General features: G+C 41.4%; 1 protein-coding gene across 1 annotated transcript; it reads left to right on the plus strand.

The window, feature by feature from the left end:
• Nucleotides 1-8,423: 8,423 nt before the first annotated feature.
• On the plus strand, nucleotides 8,424-12,140 carry LOC139294568 (ewing's tumor-associated antigen 1 homolog). Its single transcript, XM_070916483.1, has 7 exons — nucleotides 8,424-8,556; nucleotides 8,992-9,120; nucleotides 9,320-9,378; nucleotides 9,555-9,664; nucleotides 9,864-10,880; nucleotides 10,935-11,263; nucleotides 12,028-12,140. The coding sequence occupies exons 1-7, from the start codon at nucleotides 8,424-8,426 to the stop codon at nucleotides 12,138-12,140; spliced, it is 1,890 nt and encodes a 629-aa protein (XP_070772584.1).
• Nucleotides 12,141-13,015: the final 875 nt, after the last annotated feature.

Below are 13,015 nucleotides of genomic sequence, written 5' to 3' on the forward strand. Positions count from 1 at the left end.
GCTTTTGGTCTGTTCATGGGGTTTGTTGAGAAAATCACTAGCCTCATCTTATAACCTACGTCTTTTCTATTCCATCACTTGCTGCTCAGCAGAAACTTATTTTCTCCCAGAAAGACCTACCAAACTGGATGTTCAGAACAGCCAATGGAAACACTTTGATGAACTGGCTACATGCGTTATATCATCCAGAGATATAAAGCAGAACAGTGCAAATTTATTCATATGAAAATGTTATTGACTTCTGCTTTGAAACAATATATATTACCATAAATCACAATCTTAAAGCTCCTGGTTTTACTGGTGGAACAAACGCTAACACTGATATATGAAAGGCTTAGTCGGCGCCACTCCTCACATCTTCCTTCCATCTCTTCACCTCCTTTCCTTAATCCCCCCCCCCCACACACACACACACACACAAACACACCTCCTCCTCCTCTCCTCCCTCCTCTCCTCCTTGCTTCCTGCCTCTCCAGAGATGAGGTCACATGCTGCAGACCTGCTCTGTGCCATCTGGCTGACTTCCTGTCATCCTTACCCCAGGAGAGAGTGGCTCTGCAGGGTATACCACTGGAGAACCCCCTCCCCACCCCTCCTCCTCCTCCTCCTCCTCCTCCTCCTCCTCCTCCTCCTCCTCCCCCTCTAGGCCCCCACACACCTGAGCAGGGAGGGTGAGAAAAACACACAGGACAGGGAGAAAACAGAGAGGGAAGAAAAGAGTGGGACAGATCAAGACAAAGAGTACAGTGGGAAAGATGGACAGAAAATACAGCAGCAGAGAGGGAGGAAAATTAGAAGTGCTGCTCTGAGGAAAACTGATTAATCAAGTAAGATTTTAAACAATGTGGTTTGGGAAGAAAAAGAATAGGTCTGATGCCATGATAATGACAAATGTCACAACCAAAAAACGCTGAGGGGCAGTTTTTATGTTATTACATATGTTTGAAAATCAAAATGAAGAGAAAGAGCAGTCCCCCACTTTTCCTTTAATCAGAGAGGATCCTGCATATTAAGTTAGGGTTTTATTGTAGCTTCACATTAACCATGAAAATGCTGAAACATCATTAGAGAAATAGTGGTTGAATTTCCATCAAGGTCCTTCATGTAAGCACAGCCAACTCTGTTTTGCACCCTCTCACCTTCCTCTCACACGTGTCCTTCTAACACAAGAACATTAGAATTGGTTAAAAGCAGCGTACATGCCAGATTAATCTTAATGTCCCACCCATGGTCTTGCATATTCATATAAATATAACATGACTGCCGCTCACATCTGAATTTATTGGTTTTCCTCCTCCGCAAATTAGAGGGCCTCCAATTGATGAATATTTTAGCACATGTGCACTCTGCGGGACATTTATCATCGGCTTTGCTATTATAAACAGAATAAATGAGCAGTCAAAGTAGGCTGCTGCTACAGTGTGCTGTGCGCAGACACACCGCCCCTCTGCGCTCTCTTGCTTCAGCCTTCCTCCACGACTGCTGCTGCATCTTAATTCTGCAAAATGGCTTCCTCTTTGGCGTCTCCTTTACATGTTACATGAGGTCTCCCGGCACATATGGATAAGGGTTTACCGTGATGTAGTATAATGCAGGTTTGCCCGTAAATGTTGACTATGGAGATCATGACAGAAAGGTCTTGCACCTAATCTGTAACACCTAAAGCAGAGCTGCAGTCAAGACAACCTTAGTTGAATCTATGTTAAGTGAAGCCCTAAGGGGGTCGAGACAGAGGTTAATTGGATATACTAAAATTATGTTATTCCATTACTGACATTAAGTTTTGGAGGTTAGCCTAATAAAAAGGATGAATTCTTTTAAAATAAAAGGTATTGCTTAACTTAGAGATGATTTTTTTTCACCATCCTTGTTGCTAAGCCAATCATTGTCCTCTGCATGGGTCTCTCTAGAGATCATCTGTCAATCAAATAGTTTGGATGGTACTGTTGATGTCTTTCTCATTGGATTTGTGTTGATGAAGTTTGAGTTTTCCACAGGAGTTTTTCTATAAAAGGCTCACTTGGTGGGCAGAGAAGGACATATTAAGGAATATCTGAGGTCAAGAACAACAAGTTTGACACCGTACAATCTTCAAACCCCTGACTGTGTTCCCTGTTCCTGATGGTACGTTCAAAACAACTGGGAACTGGAATATGTGTTCAGTAAATGTTTGACTTGTTCAGGATCCTGAAATCACACCAGTCATGTTCGCCAGAAAAATAAGGGAGGTGAAAGCCAGATCAAAATGAGACCACAACTGTCCTGCTTTGATATTCCCTTCTCATCTTCCTCCTCTTCATCTCAACCATTTGGAGCAGTTGGACGCCCTTTAGCACTTCCTTTTTGCCCCATGTGACCAAAAGGGCTGCTGGGATTCTTTCAGATAGACGCCAAACCACCTTAGGCTGCATCTAACCACTGCTGAAGCCCACTGATCTGACACTGCAGAACCAGGCATTGTTTCAAATGCTTTCATTCACAGTCCCAGCCATTGGCAGACACTGTGAAATGGGTGAAATCCCAGCTTGGTGAAGCTGGCACAGAAACCCAGCATCCTGGATCCCTTCCACTTCAGAGAGCTCTGCCACATGCTAACTGTCATCCATGAGGCACTGCTAGCCCAAAGGGGGGTCTGGCAGAATGGGTGTGGGGGTAAGGGAGAATGGGGGAGTAGAGGGGGGGTGGTATAAACATTGTGATATACCCTTCACATACAAACATGGAAGACAACATGGATTCCTTGGAGATGCAGCACCAGAGGCCATCAGAGGTGGTTATTATTTATGCAGACACTATTCTGATTTGAGCTTCATATTCTCCAGCTTGTCTTGCTTACCTGGCATCTGCCCAGTGTGAGCCATCCCTGGGATCCACAGCAATGATGACCCGCCCCCCATAACACACACACACACACACACACACACATACACAAACCTCCTTGTCCTCATAGCTGTCTACGCCCGGTAGATCCCCTGGCATGTTCGCTCCTCCTTCATAAACACTAGCAGCTGCTTGGGCAATTAGCCATTAGCGCTTTACTTTTTACTATAATACCCGGTCCTCAGAAATCTCCACAATTAGCTCCTTAATTGCTTCTAAACAACCCATGCGTAACCAATAAATGAGAGAAGGCGGTAGGTAGTTAGGTGAAGAGACAGGCTTCAGGGAAAGAATCAAGCTAGCTTGGAGAATTCGGGCTAAACTGTTCTTCCTCTTTCCTCCATGCGCAGCCTTTGGCAGTTTTTTTCTGCCGTGACACGGCTTGGAAAGGCTTGTAGAGGAGGAGGAAAGACAGAGCGGGTAAAAACACAAGGCAGCGGAGGGCTGATGCCTCATATTCAAATTGAATCTGACACATCCATGCCCTTTATTCTGTGGTCTAACTATCACTTCTGAGAAATGCTAACATTCAGTGTGACAGAGGGTGTTACGGTGACTTTTAGACGGGCAGGAGATGGCGCCCCCCGGGCGTGGATTTGCGTGGCAGCGTGATATGACACAGCTCGCTTGACAGAGCAATGGGGATACCCCCAAGATTAGCTGAATGCATTAAAGGGAAGCATGAAACGTAGCTAACTGTTGATTAAATCGCTGTTACATCCATACTGGCAGTTCCAGTTAACCTGTTTAACATTGACAACAGTTATGCCACTAACATGACAATGACCTATAGGCCTAAATGTGCTGTTTGTTGTGTATAACATCATATAATCGTATAACATGTTTAACTAAGGAAAGAAATAGATAAATTAAATACGTTTTTTAAAGATGTCTATGCTTAAAGGATTTGTCAATTAATTGATTAGTCAAAACACAGAAAGTTAATTGACAAAATAAAAGCAAAAATGAAAATATTAACTGGTTCTGGCTTCTCAAATGTGAGGAATTGCTGCTTTTCTCTGTTTTATAGCCCTGTAATTTCAATACCTTTGAAACAGAAGATTTAAACAATTAACTGATTAATTGAAAAATAGCATTTTAACTACTATGGCACACTATAACTGCACATTTTTATATCACTATTACAACACACTTAATTCACACACAATTCCTAGTTTTCTGTTTTTGTCTGTCCAATATTCTGCTGCTTGTTTGGCTGTGTGGTGAACGTCAGACATATATTTATGTCAACCTGGAGGATCTGGGGCACCTGAATGCTTTTCTTAATTTTTCTTTCCTGCAACAAACATGCTTTTGATTCACTAAATTACAATGGGTTTGTCTGAAAGATGACACATGTTGCAGTTACCCACGACTCCCATGCACTTAATGTTAGCGGTGGCTAAATATCTGCTGATGTTTTGATGAAACAAGTATTACGCTTTAACCAGGGAAGCGGAGGCTCTGGCTACAGGTCGTCAGTTCATAACAGTTTCTGGCGTTCAATCAAAGAAACACAGTTGATTGGCTTCCCCAATTCTCTACATTGATAAACTGCTTCCAAATGAAAACAATCAAAGCAGAATCAAGTATAATCAAGCACCGTAATTCACTGCAGCTTGTGTGTGTGTGTGTGTGTGTTACAAAATACTATTGCAGCAGCAGAACAGCACCTCAGTAAAACATTTTCTTCACAAATCTCTCTGCATCCAGTCTACACTGACTTTACTAACTGTATCTCTCTTTCTCCCGCCCCCCCACACACACACACATACACCCACCCCCCCACCCCCCAAACACACACAGACAGACACACACACACACACACACACACACACACACACACACACACAATGCCAAGGAGGTATACAAGCACCATCTAGTGCTTTATTCTGGAAATTGCTCTGTATAGTCTCAGAAATGTGTTGAAGAATCAAAAGCCTTCAGTTCTTTTCAATTTAGAATATTTGTTCGTAATTGATTTGGCGTTCACATCCCAAAATTCTTTAATGCAAAACCTGCTAAATTAACGTTGCATCCTATAATGACGATTAGATCAAATCAGGACAATCTGATCATCTTCAGCAAATCTGCATAAATGCAAAAACGTACGATACACATTAACCGATTGATTCAATTTCACATCCTTACTTGCTCCTCCTGACTACCATGACCTCTGACCTCTCTGGCGGAATACAATGCGCGTGTTTCACAAGGTAAGAGGAATAAACATTGTGCCTAAAATGTCCCAAAGGTGACTTCATTAAATCATTAAACCTCCACCAATCTCTTGTCAAAAGTTTGATTTCCCTTCAGAAGTAAGAGGGTAAAGTTTCACATTTTTTAAAAACCAAATATTTCATTTTTGATCAAGAGTCCTACAGTGTCTTCAGTGGAAACTCTGAATACAGTGTGTGTGTGTGTGTGTGTGTGTGTGTGTGTGTGCGTATGAATGCATGACATAGTTAAATAAATAACAGCAACATTCATCATGTTTCCTCAGCTCTCACAGATAAGAGGATGATGATGGTGGAAACATGGACTAGTTTCAACAGCACAAGGACTTATCTGGAATCATCAACTCACATGTCACTAACCTGTAACCACTGAAGCAATTACTCATTTGACTAAGACGTATGCATGCAAGAAGCCAAGTTTTTGAACGTTCACTCAGCGAAAGGCCAATATAGTTTAAATGAAAGACATCTTGAAGGTTTAGCTAAGTCACAAACAGCTTCCAAGGCCTGTCTCTTTTGATTCTGACTAAAGACCAAAACAGGAAATAAAAAGTTTTTTTCTGAAGCAAAACTAACCTACAAGAAGTTTCTTAAGCATAGATCTATATCCATCTGCACTAACTCTGAATTAAACTCTTTAATATTTAACTACTTGAAACACAGATGTTTAAAAAACAAATACAAATGTTATTTAGTAAGTTTATTAAGTCAAGATAACCAAGCAGCCAAAATCAAGACAAATCCAAGTTGAAGTAGAAACAACTGGAGACTGGTCTAAAAGGTCAGAAAAATAGTCTGGAGACAGAGGCGGTGTTCAAACTACCCAGAACTGGATGTCACGTTTGATAAATGGGTTTCAATTAGAAGTGTAAATTTGTATGAGACTGAAGTTCACTCCCTAAACACACTAAAACAAAAGATAGGCTGCTGACCCGTCAGTCACCTTGGCTCAAAAAAGCCTCGCTGACATATTTACCCAAAGTGCACCGTTTCTTTGACCTTTGATCTTTAGGCTCTAAAGCAGTTATCACTTTAGACTGGTCATGAAAGTATTCTTGCCTTAATATACTTCAGTGAGCTGCAGACAAAACTCTGATATTTGACTGTTACCACTGAGAGTGTATCTGACGTTTGCAGTCCTCCGCTCAAAAATGTGTTTTTCTTATCGTTACTTCACTTGATGTTTGACCTTCACTGTGCAGAATGATGTATGTGCAGAGTTTGACACTAGCAGGCTGTTTTCACATTCATCTGCTGAAGGGGGGACGTTTCTCTGTGCTCACCTTAAATCTGAGTTTAAGACATGTACATACAAGAAATACTCTGTGACATCACAACACTTTGGAAGCCAATTATGGTCAAAGAAAGCGTCCACCGCACATCATGGAAGGAGGAGACATCTTGCGTCCAGCCGAAAAATATTTGCATATTCGTGGCTTCAGCATTTCTCAATGAGGGAGAAGGAGTAGATGTAATTTTGAGGATTTTTAAAGAGGTGATTGAAGTGCTTTGTGGAAAAACTGTATCAGACACAAAGTATTATTCCAAGCAGACTATTTTTATATGTCTTCAAACATGTCTCAAGGGGGTCTTTAAAAGTAAAAGACTTTGAAGGATGACTGAATTGGATTGAAGACAGCCAATAGCTGATATGACGTGCCAGCATTCTGCATATTTGACTGACTAAGAACAAGATGGGACACTGAATTGAATTAAAACTAATGCAAATTAAATTCTTATGCTAGCAACTGTGAAGCAGATGAGGACAGTTTCATCCAAATTTTACATTCCGATTCCCATTATTTATTTTGGTTTTGGTCTTGGTTATTTGGCAACATTCAAATATATTAAAAAAATACAACACATCAGACTTTTTGTCGGGGATATAATGATAAAGTTGTGGACTTATTCCATCATTGTTTCCGGTGTTTACAGTCCGCCAACCTTTATCAAGACAGAAACAGACATTCAAATGTCGAACTGAGAAAATAAGAACTAAAGAACTATATTATACTGTTGAGTAAACCCATGTCCTCACATTGACTCTATTAGACGTTGTCTTCTTATCTGACCTGCTGATATCTGATTGTTACTGAAGCACAATACTAACTGTTGACAAAAGGTACAGTGAAGGCTGATCCTCACCCGTCTGATATTCATAAAGGGAAACCAGCTGCAGACACAGTTACAGCCTTAGTACCGTGGTAACCTCAACAGACCTTTGTGGCATTTTTGCCAAACATCATATTATATGAATTGAGGCTACAAATTTAGTTTGAATCACATAATAAACATTTATGAAAAGTGTGATTGATTTATTTGACAATAGGCACGCAGTCCACACAAACAACACTCTTCACAACAAGGCTTCTACAAACAAACAAGCTTCAAGCCCAATGAAGCCTGCACAACTACAGGCCAAACATATGGGTAGACCTACTTGGTAGTACCAGGCTGTCTACCATAATATTTACTGTACTGCTCGCAACAAGCCGAGAGTAAAACACGCTCAGATGTAATGTCTGTATTACATGAAGTTCCCAGATAAAGCACAGAGTTTGCCCCCAGAGCCCCCATTGTCTTGAAACTAACTTTGAAATGGGAAGACTGTGTATAATTGTTTCTTCAGACAAATGGTAATGTTGCCAGAAACTGACAACATGATGAGACACACTTTATGTGTTTACTGGGGCTCTGTAGTCTGAAGCACCAGTACACAACTGAAGTCCCAAGACTGACAGGGGTCCTTAAAGAGGTTTCAGGGGGTCTCAGCATTATTATTATTATTATACTATTAACATCCAGGTTAAACGTCCCCCTGATATGTAGCTAGTTACTTTCCACCACTGCTATTTTGTTGTATTTGTGTCATGAATTAGCTTACTAGCTAACTATATAATGTTTGAGATATATTATTCTTACTTTGCCAAATAGTTTAAGCCACTGACTGATAAAAGAGATTTTCTAACACGCTTATTTTCGTACATACCTTACAACAGCTCAGTCAAAGTGTTCAGTCAAAGTGTTGCCTGCTTCTTGAAAACGGTTGTCGCGCCGTCGAACGAACTGCGACAAAACCTGCCCGGCATCCGTAGTTTGATGACGTCGCGGATAAACATGGCGGCGTGCTCCGAATGAATGAGCTGAGGGCAAAAAAAAAAAACACAACAAACGGAAAACAAAAATAGAACAAACTTTGAATACAAAGCATCAGCCGCTGTGTTGTGAGCTACGGAGCATCCACGAAGCAAGTTAATACAATAATGTCCAACAGAAGTTGCGTCGTTGTTGCTGTTTTAGTGAACTATGTCGCAGTCAGCTGCTGGCACTTGTGAGTTCACTGACCTGTGGAGGAGTGTTTCCAAACTTTGCCACAGCAAAACACAAGACAAGAAAACAGGAAAGCAGATGCCTGGCACAACATCGCCCATGTGTAAAGGTGAGGGTGCGGAAGGATTGAAAATCAACAACGATCTGTTGCTCAGCGCGTGTAGCTGAGTAACGGAGTAAACTGATGGCTTGAAGACATTGAACCCGATGTGCTTACGTGGAGGAGTGGCGGCGGCCATTAGGCGATCAAACCGAATGTGCCACAGTGGCAACATGCTAGCTGACTTCATTACTTTTAACTTAACTAATTTCACACCACGAACCTTTATTAGGAACCACAGGGATTCATAAGTTATTGACCGTATTGTTCCACATGACGTTGTGAGAAAGAAAAACAGCTTCTGAGTGAGATTGAATTTGGATTCCTAGAGTGCATAAATGTATAGCTTTGCACTAAAATAACTAACAATAGAATATTATACTGTGCGATTGTTTTCATTTAGCTGATATAGCCTAACACTTGACATCTGTATGACACACACAGATTTGCAGAGTCCGAAGCGCAGAGGCTACAGCAGGTACCCCGGCCTGAATAATGGGGATTCTCCAGGTGATGTGGAACCATCACAAGACATTTTCTGGGATCCCACATCTCCCACTCCAGCTAATGCCGGTAAACGATACTCAACACAGAAACCACATCTGAATGACAGATTCTACATGAATGACATCATGCACACCTGCTGAACACTTATTGTTTTATTTATTCAAGGACCAGATGTTGTGGGGATGTAAACTATTACACAGATACAACTAATTGTCATATGAAATATATGACATGCGTATTTGTTTATATCTGTTTTCTGACTCAGGGCTTAGGAACACCAGAGTTGTTGAAATATCTGATATTGTCAACCGCATTGCTCCAAAGGTAAGTTGTTTCTTCAGAAACATTAAACTAACCACTGAATCAACATGTTCTAATGCCATGTTGTCCTTTTATTGTTAAGACTATATAAGAAGTAGTTTGGTCACTCTGTTCGGTGTGCTGTATAATTTGAGCTTGTTTGATTCATATTTTGAACTTTTTGCTTGTGTCTTACACAGGATGTGAAACGGAGGGGCACTGAGTCTCCTCTTCTGCAGTGGATAGGTGATAGTGCTGTCCCGTGCACACCGGACATTCCAAAGCCAAGAGTCAGGAAGAAGTCCTCTCGGTGTGTAATCAGCTTATTGACCCATATACTCAGTGACTGTGGACCTGTGGTTTTATTCTCCACCTTAACAAACACTATATACAAGGAGTATAGGTCAATTTTACCTGTAGCTCTTAATTATCGTCAGTTAGTAGTAGTAGTTTTACAGTTTTTTCTGGATTGTTAATTATTTTCCTTGTCTATTGTCTCATCTCTACAGGCAGAGCAGTGTAGATGACCTCATGAAACTGGCCAGGCAGTTTGACGAGAACATGCAACAAGACAGGGAGACTTCAGAACAGCTTAACACCGTCAACAACAACCTCAACGAATGTGTGAACACTTCCAAAACAAAACTGGCAGAGACATCATTCCCTAGCAATGTGAAGGACCTAAAGTGTCCATCCTCATCGGATCAGGTGGAGGCAGAGCTGCACGCTCTGTTTGACTGCTCCACTCAGATAGTCAGCGGCCAGCTGAGCCAGGGCTCCTCAGCATCAGCCTGTTCACAGGAAATAAAAGACCAACCTGGGACAGATCTCAAGACAGCTGACAAGTCTGGCTCAGCTGCACATCCTGCTGAAGAAAAAGGATCTTGTGGTTTTAGTGGGAACAGTTGTGATGACTTTGATGACGACTGGGAGAATGATGACTTACTTAATGACTCTTTTGTGCTGGCGATGACCCAGGATCCTGACCAGCAACATGACACCAACCCTAAAACCACCTTGCAGTCTACCACTAACACATACACTACTCGCTTCACCTCTGTTTGCAAGCCTACTGCAAATACAAACTCTGCACATCAGCCTTCAAACTTGCACTCCAAGCCAAGCTACAGTGCACTCCGGGAACTGTGTCCCAAACCAAAGACTACCAACCGAAGCACTTTCAAGTTAGAGCCCAACTCTCACTTCCAGACCAGGCCAGCTGCCAAGGAAGTTTCCGAGTCCAGCTTCACTGTTATACAACCTAAATCAAAGATGCCTGTCCAGAAATTTGCTCCCACAAAGACACTGTCTACTCCTCAACCTGACAAGATCACTAATGATCAGAAGGAGACCAGTGTAGCTGCAGACTCTGTTAAAGACATTTCAGACAGTTTATGGGATAATGGGGACGATGATGCGCTTCTCTACCAGGTATGTGACAGCGTGGAGAGGATCTCAAACAGTCAGCCACAGCAAGTGAGCACCAGTAACTGCCAAGAAAAACAAGATATTGCTGGAGACAGACAGCAAAAAACCACCGCGCCTCTGCCAATCGACAAGGCCTGGTCCGTGAATGCCAGTGCCAGTGCTAATAGACAGTCACCATGTGCTTTTGTTCGTTCTAACTCATTACCGGGGACTAGCTGTGAAACTGTGAACTACCAAGGATGGAACATTCCCATGAAAGGTGCCAACAACAAATCAGGGATGTCTCAGAGCCTCCCAGGAAGCCGCATGAGTCTGGGCACATTTAGCCAGTGTAGGGACTCCTCTGGAACTTTCCAGGCTGGGAATGCTAATGTGGATATGAAGCCACATACAGTGACAGCCAGAGCGCCACAGAACTCCAAGTCCCATCACACAGCCTTCAAGAGAAATGTATCCGACTCAGCAGTTATAAGCAACAAAGGTGAGCGGTCTGAATTTTGATATTTGCACTTGGGCTCTATTAAAGCATGATATTAGAAGATAATGTAGATTAAAATGTTTTTAGTTTGAATGTGTAATAACGTTATTGCATGTTTGTTAAAGAAGCTATAAGGAAAATGTGTTAATGCTCACTTTTCTTCAAAACAAATGATCGTCTGAAATTGGAGAAAATACATTTGATAAACTATGTTAAGTAAAATATGTAATAAGGTATTTCCATTAAGACACAGTTCAGTGCTTTTACTCTTCTTGGTAAAGGGCTATTTAGGTTAATTCAATGCATCTTTGCAGTTTGTCTGTTCCATCTATTGCCCTCAGTACTTCGCTATAAGACTGGATATTGAAGTGAAAACTCACAAGTAAAACAGATGTCACATGTTGTTCTTATAATCATCGACAGTTCAGTGCATGTGTACATGAACAACCCCCCCCCCAAAGCAAGTAAACATAGCGCCATGGCTTTAATTTGTGATGCTGTCAAGAGTCCAAACCTCAGGAAGCTTCATTGCCAGTGAATTGCAGACTGATTTTCTTCTGGACATGGAGGTTTTTTTTGTACTTCCAAAGCCTCACCATGGGTACCCACTGGTCCTCGTTATGGTAGCAACATTTTTATGTTAACAAATTAAAACTCAGTTGTTGCAGATTTTCCCATTTTTCTCTTCAGGTCTTTGCAAGTGTTTTAATTCTCGTTCGTTATTCCATAGCAAACCACTTTTTCTCACTTTCCTTCCTCCTTTCCAGTTTTTGTCACGAGCCAGATGACGGGGAAGTGCTCTGCAGCTGAGATCGAGAGGAAGAAACAGGAAGCGTTGGCCAGGAGGCGACTGCGAATGCAGAACACCGCAAAACCATAGAGGAGCCCCATCTCGACTGAAGGGATATTATTATCCTGTAATCTCTCCATACCAGTGGTTCAGCCATCTCCTTATCAAGATGTTATCTAAGATGATGTCATGTTATTGTCAATAGTTCAGTATTAGATCACTAGGTTTTGGATGATTTGTTTGACTGTCTGCACAGAAAGGACAGAAACAAGTGAGCGCCTCTTGTAAGAGCTGCTGGATGTTTTTGCTGCTAATGTAAAAGCAAGTTTATGAGAAGTAAGTTTTATGCACGGTTTGATGCAAGTCTCAGATCTGCTGCTGGGATCACATTAAAAGAGATTTTCCTTAGCTTTTTCACACTCCTGACTTGTTGCTGACTGACACTTACTGACTGTTGTTTCCCATCATCGTCATTTCAGCTCACATGCACACATTTTGGACAGAAGATGTTTTTTTTTCTGATTTTTGCTTTTGTTTAAAAGTAAGTAGTTCCATCTCAGTGTTACGTCTCAAACTACAATGCCAAGGGCTGACAGACATTATTCATCATGTGATCAGACAGATTATGTGTCTACAGCTTCTACTGATGTACATTTGGCAATTTTCATAACTTTGTCATCAAAAGAACATTGTTTTAGTTGAAGTAAATTAAGACAGTATTGTAACACAATGTAAAACTTTGCTTTGGGGCCAAACTACAAACTTCATAGATGAGAAAATGTCTGTTTTATAGATAAAAAAAGAAGCATGTCATGATTCAGTAGATTTTTTTTTTTTTTTTGTATTTCTTGTTGGTTTTGTTTTGCTCCGCTTTTGTTTTGTGTGTGTCACATTGTTTTATCCTTTCAATTTTGCACAAGTATTATGCTGCAAAGACAGTGTTATGACCCTCCTCTGTGGGCACT

This window comes from Enoplosus armatus, chromosome 12 (assembly GCF_043641665.1).
Source record: "Enoplosus armatus isolate fEnoArm2 chromosome 12, fEnoArm2.hap1, whole genome shotgun sequence".
NCBI classification, from domain to species: Eukaryota; Metazoa; Chordata; class Actinopteri; order Centrarchiformes; family Enoplosidae; genus Enoplosus; species Enoplosus armatus.

Bases quoted from the DNA above. Each gene is read 5' to 3' on its own strand.
- LOC139294568 (XM_070916483.1), top strand. From the start codon at position 8,424: ATGTCGCAGTCAGCTGCTGGCACTTGTGAGTTCACTGACCTGTGGAGG. The intron at 9,121-9,319 runs GTAAACGATACT...TTTCTGACTCAG, and splicing joins TCCCACTCCAGCTAATGCCG to GGCTTAGGAACACCAGAGTT. The intron at 10,881-10,934 runs GCAAAAAACCAC...CGTGAATGCCAG, and splicing joins GATATTGCTGGAGACAGACA to TGCCAGTGCTAATAGACAGT.